General features: G+C 34.8%; 1 protein-coding gene across 1 annotated transcript in view; it reads left to right on the top strand.

Annotated features, from left to right (window-relative positions):
- The window catches only part of LOC150084683 (uncharacterized), a 169,296-nt gene that overhangs the window by 68,878 nt on the left and 88,204 nt on the right, over positions 1-12,214 (top strand). The window contains exon 3 of the mRNA XM_090376321.1: positions 5,626-5,831. Within this exon, the coding sequence (XP_090232447.1) occupies positions 5,626-5,831 (206 nt within the window). The remainder of the gene's footprint in view (positions 1-5,625; positions 5,832-12,214) is intronic.

Here is a 12,214-nt window from a genome sequence, read left to right as displayed (position 1 = left end):
TTCTTGATTAGACCGGGGTTCGAGCCCGTGACCATGAAAATACGGAGGATGCGAAGAGGTCAGGGAATGACCACCACATATCCCCGGAGCAATATGGCCTTAGTTGCTAATGCTCCTAAAAACCAAATAACAAAAACAACATCCTCTCTTTGCAACTTTACTTTCTCCAGTTCAACTTTCCTAACATTGAGGTGATTTTAATGTTCAAAACTCCGGCTGGCTTCCGTTTTCTAGTGAGACAGACCCAGCTGGTTGAGATGCTGACGCTTTTGCAATTACTAATGACCTTGCACAGATTGTTCATTTACCTACAAGAATACTGGACAATCCTAATCATACAGCCAACACGCTTGATCTTTTTCTCACAAACAACCCTTCTAAGTACATGGTCGAAGTGAGAGGTCCTTTAGGCACTTCAGATCACAACTTAGTGATTGTCTCTTCTCCAATGGAGCCTTTATCTCATGGCTATTCCCAACCTCGTGTTGTTTGGCATTACAAAAATGCAAAATGGGATGACCAGTGAGATTTCTTTTTCTTCTTTTCCTTGGTTGGATTACTGTTTCAGAACTTCTGATGCAGCGTTTGTCAGATCGTGTCAGTGAAATTATTCTTGCAGGAATGGAATCTTTATCCCACACTCCACTTTAAAATCTCGTCCTTTATCTAAACCTTGGTTTTCCAATAAATGTGCTAAGGCTGTTCAAGAGAAGGATGTTGCATATCACAATTGGCTACTTTCAAATTCTTCAGTTTCATTTTCTGCCTACACCAAAGCTTGCAACAATTGTAAAGCAGTTATTAATCAGTCCAAATTAGAGTTCGAACAGGCTAAGAGTAGAAATCTTGCTTCTTGCCCTAATGGTAGCCAAGCATTCTGGTCTCTTGCCAAAGCTATTGGATACAACTTTTGCCCATCTCTGCTCCCACCTCTGTCCAAACCAGATGGCTCTGTTGTCACTTAAGCCAAGGATAAAGCTGACCTGCTAGCATCCCATTTTTATGCCAACTCATGTATTAATGATCTTGGTAAAACACCTCCCACCATTCCCGACACGCTCCATTCAATGCCTCCTGTGGTCTTCCATCAAAAGGATGTCAGAAGGATTTTGACGAATCTTGATGCTAAGAAAGCTCCAGGTCCCGATGGTATTTCTCCACTTGTTCTCAAAACCTGTGCTCCTGAACTTACTCCAATTCTTTGCCGCCTTTTTTCACTTTCTTATTCCAAAGGTGTTTTTCCTTCTGCTTGGAAATTTGCTCATATCCAGCCAGTTCCTAAAAAGGGTGACAAATCCCTCCCATCTAATTATTGTCCCATTGAAATTACTTCTACTGTTTCTAAATTAATAAATAAATTAACCGCCAACTCTTAAACTGCCTAGAAACCTTCTGTCTGATCAACGATTGCCAGTATAGATTCTGTCAGTGTCTATCCACTGGTGATATTCTTGCTTATATTACCTATTTATGGAATAATTCAGTGGAAAGGTTCGGTGAAACACAAGTAGTTGCTCTTGACATCTGAAAGGCTTTCGATCGTGTTTGGCATAAAGGTCTTCTAAACAAACTTCCATCTTATGGTTTGCCAACTGTTTTTTGTAATTGGTTATCCAGTTTTCTCTCTGATCGCTCACTGAGGGTGATGGTAGATGGCTCTCTGCCTTCTAACTTCTCCACTAATGCCTGTCCCCCCCAAGGTTCAGTTCTTTCCCCCACTCTTTTCCTCTTGTATATTAATGACCTTCTTCCATTGACTGGAAATCCTATCCATAGTTTTGCCGATGATAGCACATTGCATTCCACTTTCCATTTTGAGAAACCTTGCCCTGCTCAATCAGCTTCAACTTCTCAAAAATCTGCTACCAATTCCTTAAATGCCGATCTCCAGGTAATTCTCCAGTGGGGTAAAGACAAGTTAGTTGATTTCAATCCTTCTAAAACTCAGTCTTGTCATATATCTTGCAAAAAGGATTGTTCTGCTCCTGTGCTTATCTTTAGTGCTTATCTAGAAATCGGAGAAAACTCCAATTTCTAGGCAAAATGATATATCTCTTTTGGGGATTACCCTGACTTCTAATCTCTCTTGGCACAAGCACATTACAAGTATTGCTTCCTTTGTATCTAAAAACTTGGTTTCCTTTTTCGCTTTCGGCGTTACTTTTCTTCCAAACAGCTGTTCACTCTGTATAAATTGCAAATCTGCCCTACCATGGAATATTGTTCCCACATCTAGGGTCGTGCCCCCAAAACCTCTCTGACTTCTTTTTTTCATTCAGAAGAGAGCAGTTAGTTAATTAATTAGGCAGTGAATTAATGATTCATCTCTAACAGAGTCTCTTCACTCACTGTCTCATAGACGTACTGTTTCTGCTGCATGCCTTTTCTACAGATACTTCCACGGGCACTGTTCTTCTGAATTGGCTTCTATAATTCTCGCTCTCTCTCTTTCAAAACAGTCCGAACACGTGCCGCCAACATCCATTTACTGTCCAACTTCAAACTCACAGAACCAACTTTTCATCTTCCTCGTTTATTCATTCAGCCGCCGTCTTCTGGAACAATCTTCCTTCGTACGTATTTCCTGAAAATTACAGTCTACAGAAGTTTAAGTCCAATTTCAACAAATATCTTCTTTCATTTTCTCAACCTCCAACCCAAGCACGGTACTAAGTACTATAGGTTCTAATACCTCTTGTGTTTGGGGTTTACATTAAAAAAAAAAAAAAAAAAAACTAACTCTGGATTCCTTTTTCAAGCAGTCAAGTGAACCCTTCACCTCCCTGGTTAGCGTAAAACTCCACCCCCCCCCACCTAACTTGTATGAATCCGAGGGAACAGAATCTGAGAATGATGATCTCTCTCATCAATCTGCCACCCTCCACCCCAATCTCTCTCCCTCTCAAATGTTGTTTGTGTTGAACTGTATGTTTGTTATAGTGACCATATTTTTTCTTACTGTACAAAAGAAAAAAAAAAAAAGTAAATCAATAAAGATGAATGAATCTGTTTGGTTGTTCATCTTTTTTTTGAATGCCCTGTCTTCCAACCAAAGAAAACAAATGGCATGTACCAGTAGGGGTAATTTAGCTAGTGTGGGAGTTACTCTTATAAGCCTATTATCGAATTTTTTGGAGATTATATACATTACGCTTGAATTTAAAGATTATATACATTACGCTTGAATTTAAATTGCGCGTGATGTTCTGAAATGTAACCCTCACATAAATTAAGAAGTCACTGTTATTAGCTCTGTTAGGTATTTTTGACAACTTTGTTAGGATTATATTAAATTAAAGATGAAAATTAACAATACTAAACTTTGTTTAGATTAAAGAATAGTTAATTAATAATTTAAGTAAAAGTATAATAAAGATAATTAATCAATAAACCAACTAATTTTTAATTTTGCAGTCACTGAAGAAGCATAGCAGGAAACCTCTGTGAAATATGTGATTTTTAGACTTAGTAATAAATGAATTCTAAACTTACGTTGGTGCAGTGCTTTCATTTCAGTATTTTGAAGTTCAAACCTATTGTCCTATATAAGCCCCATATTTTGATTACAGGACTTATAAATTTATCTTCAAAAATTGGCATTCACTGGTCGTATCTGGTGAAATAAACTGCTGCAAATAAAACTGAACCTTTATCAGTAGAAGTCAAATTTCTGTTGAATTGCAAAAACTTGTACTTTTTCATCAAAGGCTGTCTTGGAGAATATACCTATTACAGCTGTTAATTTACAATGAAACATTTCCTTATAGAATGCCCACTGCAACAGCCTTCCAGCTCTCTCCAGATGTGCATTCCTGTTTGACATTTATTGCAAAGCATAGATGATAGTGCTAACATTGATGAACCCTTTTCTTTTTTAAAGCTAATAGGATAATTTAGCCCCATATAAAATAGCTTAGGAGTAAAAAATATTGTTATCCATAGTACTGGTAGTTAGATGCAATATGGCCAAAGTTGCTGTTATGCCAAAAAAACCCCCCCCAACCAAATAGAAAATGCATATACTTGTACTAACTAGAGAAAAAAATTTCAGTGAAGAAAAATCTCTTCACAGCCGTATTATAATTTTCTAAAAATGGAGTTCTGTGATAAATAAAAAAAAGTGTCTACTTAGGATAAAATTTAAATAAAATAAATACATAAAAATTTATCTTAGGGTTAAGGCATTTTACATTTCTAATGCATATAGTGGTATTAACCAGGGGGGGGAAGAACATTAATAAAAATATGTTGCTATCTGTATTATAATCTCCTAAATTGGAACATATAAGTTTGGAGTTATGAATATAATTATTTGTACTTATATTCAAAAAAAAAAAGAAAAAAGTGAGAAATAATAATATACAACTGTTATATGTTATATATTTAAATCTTGGTGTGTGAAAATTATTCCCTATGCAGCCATGTTTCTGATTCTGCATTGGTTGATTCATTAAAAAGAAATACTGCACAGTATTTAAAAAATAAATTGTTTATTATTATTATTATCATCATTAGCCATATGGTGCAGGGAAGCCTGATGCTTTTGCTGCACCAGCCAAAAAAAAAAAACACATTTCTGAGAGAGAGAAGGGAATAGAAGGAATCATCAAGGAAGAGAAGAATGATGATATCCAGGTCAGGGCCCCTGGGTGTGCCAAGCCAGGCAACAAAATAAAAAAGTCAGTGGTTTCAGCTATATACATATAGTTTGTATGTTATTCATTACACTGAAGTAACTTGTTCTTGGTTCACACCTCGGTGTGGGTGCCTAAAACCATTGTTATACCAAACTGAGGTACTGAATCAGCACAAACATACTTAATTATATTCAGCATGTCACTGAAAAGGTATCCCTAACAGCATTACAGTCTTTTGGAATTACTTTGTTCATCAGTGTGAGGCACATCTGGGCTGAAGGTGGGCATATTTATCCGTTTGCTCTTTAACGTACATAAGCTCTCTGCCTCTGCAAGGCTACATGGTAACTTTTCCAATAGTTATTTATTCTTTGACTAAAAGCAAATGTGTAGTTATGTCATCATCCTGAAAACAGAAAATATATTTCCATTATTAAGTTGAACTCTACTCTTTTATGTCTTTATATGCCCTAACCACAGTTGTTTTGTTTAAAAATGTTGTAGTTTACAAAACTGGGATTAATTACATTGTGAATATCTCTTTGCATCCATAACCAGTCTTATTCTTGTTGCTTTCTCTCAAATTGTGCTGTTGCTAAAAGTTGTCTTTGTGTATCACTAAACTAAAATAAACAGCACATTTCCTTTCACTAAGTACGTTGTTGTTTGTAAATGCAGTGTAATGATACAGATGTCTCACATGGTTTTGCTTTCTTTTCAGATAGTGGGCATTAATATATCGGAACTTGATTTAAATTACAAGATGTCAAAACCAAACAATGTATTACAGTTTGGGAGATTAGTGCCTTTTCTTTAAGTTCCTTGCCCTTTCCAGAATGAATCATTATTATATTAAATAAGCACAAACCCAGCAGTTTTAATGAAATTTTGCCAGGAAATAGAATTGTCTTAATTAACAAGATATGATTTTATTTATGTATTATTTTCAAATGAAAATTTTTTTATTTTATTTATGGAATATTTTTAGATGAAAATTCAAACAGCTCTATGGCTTCATCCATAGCAGGCAGCTTTGGTTCACAAGTTCCAGTAAGTACTGTAATAAGTGATCGTATAGTGCTAGGTCAGAATATTGCAGTACAGTGTATTAAGGATAGTAATGATGCTGCTCGGCATAAAAACAGCACCCATTATGATATTGCTTCTGCAAAGAGGAAAGTGAAGTTAAGAGAGGTAAGTTGACATTTATATGTAATATTCAGAATAGTAGTTATTGTATAAGTGCATATAATATATATGTAATTTTTTTTTTGCTTGTCCATAAATTTGTGGACAATGAATAAAAAAAAAAAATATATATATATATATATATATATATAATTGAATAAGCTAATTGTAAAAATTTTTTATTGAAATGATTCTGGTGATATAGCATGTGCTTCTGGGATCATAAACAGCTCCAGTCTCATAGGGATTACAAAATGGTTAGTTTTCACTACTGGAGAAAGCTATTTTACGCTCCCCAAACTGAGGCTAAATCTTTCTAAATTCCTATTTAAAAATATGAGTATTATACAGAACCATCCATTTATTGGGCAATCCCCCTTGCTCTTTAGTGCACTGGTGTAACTATAGTAATAGAATACATGATGTTATTGGACAAGAAGTGAAATATTTTTAGACAGGTTGCAGAAAGCAGTGGTATTTCAGAAGCAGCATAATATTCATTGGTGCATTGCAAAATATGAATTTTCCTTAAGGAGAATGTATGTTTATTTTTGAAAACCTAATATCTGGGCTTGTACCAGACTAAACTGAAGCAAAACATTAAGAACGGCATTTGCACTATTTATGAACATATTAACATATACTTTTTAGAGTTTCATGAAACATACTAATTAAAAAAAGCAAATGCATGTCTATGTGAGCAGGGGAGACACTTTCAGCTAATTTTATAATAAATTTAATTAAATTCTGTATTCAATTTTAATAAAATGAATAATTGGCAAAGGAGACAGAATTCAATGAAAAATTCTGTCTTTTTGAAATGACCTGCTGTCTCAGTAACCTTTGTATTTTAGTCTGATACAAGCATCATTTTTCCACCATTAATCTCCATTTGCATAATTACCATCTTTAGCGTGAATAGGGAAAGAAGATGGCTTTGAAAAATGAGCCATTTTCAATTGCTACAGATGGGGGTCACCACAATGGGATTTAGCTGGTAATCAAACTGATTACCAGCTAAATCCCATTGTGGTGACCTTTCATAATAAATATAATATTGTCAAATGGGAAGCAGCATTTTCTCAGTGTTAACATTGGAAGGTGACTACAGGATATAACATTGGGATCTTCTGAACAACCTGAAAGCATGTATTGATTCCGTCAAAAAGCTGGCACTTAATGCACTTGTTATGATTGCCTAAAAGCTGAAATAGCAAGATTATTTAAGAGGAGATTGAGCACTTTAGGAAAATAGACTGCACTTTTCATTTTATGAATTTATGTGCTGAAAGGAGAGCTGTATACCTTTTGTATACCTTTTTATGAAAGTGAATGAATATTTGGTGGACATACACAGTGTGCCAATTAAATAATGAGACTGATGCTACTACAAAAAAAAAAAAGAATAACATTAACAGCAAAGTAAGGTTATATTTTCGAAGTAATCACCTCCGGTGTGTACACACTGTATACATCTTTTTATACAAGTTTTGAAAACACTTCTGGAAATCCTCTTCTGGCACTGCTTTCAGCTAGTCGGTCACTGCAGCCTGGATGTCCTCTATCTTCCTGTATCGCATTCCTTTCATGGCTGGCGCCTCTGTAGCCAGGTGAGAAGGATCAGCAGTGCATAGCACATGCTTCTTGATTAGACCGGGGTTCGAGCCCCTCACCACCAAATACGGAAAGGTTAGGGAATGACCACCGCACCGCAGCAATATGGCCTTAGTTGCTAATGCTCCTAAAAACCAAAAAACAACAAAAAAACAACCTTTCATGGCTGTTTTGATTTTGGGGAAAAAAAAGTAATGAGAAACGGGGGGGGGGATTCGATGACTGGAATTGATTTTTTTGCCAAAAGAGTGCTTGATGAATTCCTGGCTGACTGAACAGAGATTGGTCAGCCAGGTCAGGGATCATCCTCTAACAACTCACGTCCTTTACAAAAACGACAAAACCATTCAAACAAAAAGTTTCTGTAGCACTTTTTCCCAATTTACAATAAAATTTGATAACTGTTCTTTGCTCCATTTTCAGACTACATGTACTCTTATCATCATAAATCATGAACTACTGACCAGACAAGTTTCAACTTGCACTCATTGGAAAGAGCACGCTCTAGCGGATCTATTCACGTACTATTTTGGCCTCTTATGTTAATACTAAATGCAAAGTGCATGCAGTCTCATTATTTAATTGGCCCACTGTGTATTGCACTGTTTAGAAAGAAGTGCTGAAAAAAAATATAGACATAAAACAATTTCAACTGATGCAGGCCACTTAAGTAAAAAAAAAAAAAACTTTGAAGCATATATATCTACATTGACTGTCTTAGGTTAAATGTGTAATCGCTTTAACAAGAAGTTAAAATGACGAGAAAAGCCAAATGAGCACTTTTTTAGAGTTACCAAATTGAAAAATACAAATTAAATTTCACTGACAAAATGTATTTTGTCAGAAATTTAATTTCTAGTGCAGTGTGGACTTTATAAAAACTTCCTACTTTTTCTGAAAAATCTCCCTTTTCTCCTGTTTTTTGCGATTAACTCTTGCTTTCTGCAAAAAGAAAAAAAAAAATAAAAAATAAAAAAAAAACCTTCTGAATTGAAAACTTCTGGTGAAAGCAATTCTAAACAGGCCAAACAAGCTGATAATTCTAGGCATGTTATCCTCACTTGGGGAGAAAATACTGAGGCCATTATACACTTTGGTATGTTGTTGAACGTTATGTGCAAATTTGTTTTATCAACAGTTTTTGAATTTCCCACTTCCATTTTGGAAGTTGATTATCACAGCATGCTAAACCAGAAGAATAATTCTGACTTTATCATAGGCCTTTCTTCTGCAGATATCATGGAAAGTGTAAAACAAGAGAAGATTCTGCTTTTTTGTTCATTGAAGAAGTTCTCCATTTCTGCATATAACTACACATTGCACAAGTGATGTTCACATAAAATGTTGAGGTAGCATAAATTTCATTAACTGACATAGCATAATTCTTATATTTGAAATTTTTGTGGACAAGTTTCCTCTACTTCTTGGTGTCATTAAAGATAAAGGAATAGATGTTTTGCATTATCATTTGCGTCTCTTTCAGTGTGAGGACCTATGAGATACCGTTATTAAAGAAGAAAGAATTGATGTGCAGTTGTCTTTGGTCAAGGAACTGAGTTGCATGAAAGCATAAAAAATATAACAGATTATCCCAAGTCATTATTGGCATTTTAATAATTCCTTATAGCATTGCCAAATGTCAGAAAATATTTAACCATAAAAAAAAAAAAAAAAAAACTCAGTTCATATCTTCTTTCTGGTGATGCTTTGGATATTACCTTGACATCTAAGTCTGAACAACAGTTCTATCAATATAAACAATACTCAGCATTTTTGAAATGGTGCAGTATCTGAAACAATATCTCAAAACAATCATAATCATTTTTAATTGTTAGTTGATAATTATCATCTAGAATCCAAACAGAAATCCACAAACAGAGAAATAGTAGGTAATGTTTGATAGAATTAACATTAAAATTAATATAAAATGTATTTCGTCAGTGAAATTTTATTTCTAGTTCAGTGTGTGAACTATAAAAATGTGATACTTTTTCTGAAAAATCTCCCTTTTCTCATGTTTTTTTGTGATAAACTCTTGCTTTCTGCAAAAAGAAAAAAAAATCTAATCAATCAACTAATAATATATAAAAGCAATCTTTTCATTTCACTGTACATACTTCAGTGTAATATTAATAAAACATATATTTCAGAGATCTGTGATTTAATAAGATAAACAAATACAGTAGACTTTTGAAATAACGTCACCTTTGGGGATTCAAGGTGTCGTTATTTCAATTTTTCTGTTATCTAGAAAGTTTTATTTTTAATGTATTTAATGCAGAAATATTGAGGCCAAATAAGAAATAGAGAGATTAAGAATGCAATTTTATTAACTGTATTAAAAAAACATAAACATATTAACAAACCAATGTTATATTTTGCCATTAATACTCTTCTGCTTATGCCCCGTTCTATTTTATTTATTATCTCAAGTTTAGTCTGTGCAGGTAGCACAGTGGGGAGGACAGTCGTCACTGTCCTCCCCACACAGGGTGGAAAAGGCCCAGGTTCGAATCCCATCGATGATGCGAGAAACCTTTATAGGCTTTTTTCACTCCATGGCTAAGTTAGTCGGTCTCAGGTGTAGATAGCAAGGTTTTTTCCCCAGAAACTGGGGTTTTTCGTCCAGCAAAACAGGCAAATCAAGCAGAGAATCGAGCACATACAATTTACAGACACAATATACATGGGTATATGAATTAACATTCCAGGTGATCCTAATGTAGTAGTTTGGATTATATCAAGTTTGTCACTAAGCTTTAATGTTGTTCTTCTTTTCTTCTCTGTATTAGGTTTATTAAACTTTAGGAGTCATAGTGAGGGGTATTTTAATTTAAAATAAATGTAAAACAGCAGTATAATCCATGATATCAGTACAGAATTCACTTTGAAAATGGTAAATGTAAACAAATACAGTAATCACGTGACTTGCCATTTTCTTTTTCCGGCATTGCAAGACATCTGTGCTGTATGTATACATCCGATTTGAATGTGCCATTATTTCGACAGTGTCGTTATTTGGGGTGCCGTTATTTCGACTGTCGTTATTTGGGGTGCTGTTATTTTGACAGTATACTGTAGTAAACCGCACTTCAAACTATGATATGCAGTCACTATATTTGTGATGAAATTTAGTTATAGGAATGAGCAAAGTAATTAAACATCTATGATAAAATTACTGGTAATGCAGTGTTGGGTCACCCTTTGGTTTTAAAACAGTTTGTATTCTATGTGGAATAGATTCAAATAAATCTTGAACTGTCTTAAGAGGAAAAGTGGGCCATTCTTCTTGGGGGAACATTTCAAGGTCCTTGAGTTGGAGGAATTTTGCTTTTCACTCTGCTCTCCAAATATGCTTACAATGGTTGAGTAACTTTTTTAAGTCTAGTGATTGTGCAGGTCATGTGAGATGCTTAATCCCAGTTTCATGCTCCTCAAACCAAGATTGGACACATCTGGCTGTTTGTATTGGCACATTATCATCTTTAACATGTAATAGTTTATGGGAAATAATATTTACACCATGAGATGAACCTGTCACTCAGAATATTAAGATAATCTGTGACATTAATTCACCCATTCAGGATGAATTATTGCCACTGATAGGACCAGTAGCTTAGCTACCCTTTTTCGGGCCCAGAGGCAAAGAACATGTTCGGGCTCCTACTTAATTAATGAAAATTGCAAAAACAGGAGACAGCCAAAGACACTGGGCCCCTAAAGAGCCTGGGCCCAGAGGTAATTGCTTTGCTTGCCTACATGGTAGCTATGCCATTGGATAATAGGACCTAAAGAATACCAAGATATTGCCACCCAAACCATTGTTGATCCTCCTCCTCCATGTGTGATAGTTGGCACAGGACAGTTAGGATGATATGCTTCCTTTGGTATTCACCAAACATAAACTCTTCTTAATGTTGGAAAAAATGTTGATGATTTGTTTGAAAATATGTTTCCAATAATCAGGTGTCCAGTTTGTGTGCTCCTTAAACCATTGAATCCTCTTTCTAGCATTACCATCAGTAACAAGTAGCTTGGCAATAGCAGATGTGCCATAAATTTCAGCTTTATGAAATTATTGCCAAACTGGATTGCTGAAACTCATTAAGTTCTGCAGTTATTTTTGATGCAGTAGTTTTATGTTTTCAGGCCACAATCCTTTTCATTGTTCGGCAGTCTCTTTCGGTCAGCTTTCGATTTTATCCCACAGTTCATTCTATCAGATTTTGTTTTTCAATATTGGCAAATACAATTGATCTGGATACAATTAATAAGTCAGTAGTTTTTGTCACCAGTGCCCCTGTTAAACGTGCACCAACAATTTGACCCCTTTGGAATTCAGACAGGTCGGTCATTTTTTTTTCATGTACTTTTTTACATCACTTCTAAAAAAACACCAGTTTTTATTGTTTTTCCTTCACAGTACTACATGCAAGAAACAAACAAACAAAAAAAAAAAAAATTAAAGAAACGAAAAGAAAAGATCATATGTTCATAAATACATCATATAGCCATTACAGAACCTACTACTTTCATATCATTTTAATAATATTTCCATTATTTTGTGCCTGTGACCACCAAATACGGAGAATGCGGAAAGGTCAGGGAATGACCACCGCATATCCCCGGAGCAATATGGCCTTAGTTGCTAATGCTCCTAAAAACCAAATAATAAACAAACCATTATTTTGTCCCCTGTATGTCTTCCTGGATTTTATAACGATTGAAATACAAGCATTTTGAAAGTTTCTGCAGTTAGAATTAAAAATAGTAAT

Source organism: Mastigoproctus giganteus, chromosome 6, assembly GCF_048544385.1.
Source record: "Mastigoproctus giganteus isolate SK-2022 chromosome 6, ASM4854438v1, whole genome shotgun sequence".
In the NCBI taxonomy this organism is placed as follows: Eukaryota; Metazoa; Arthropoda; class Arachnida; order Uropygi; family Thelyphonidae; genus Mastigoproctus; species Mastigoproctus giganteus.
This window is presented reverse-complemented; position numbering and strand designations above follow the sequence as displayed.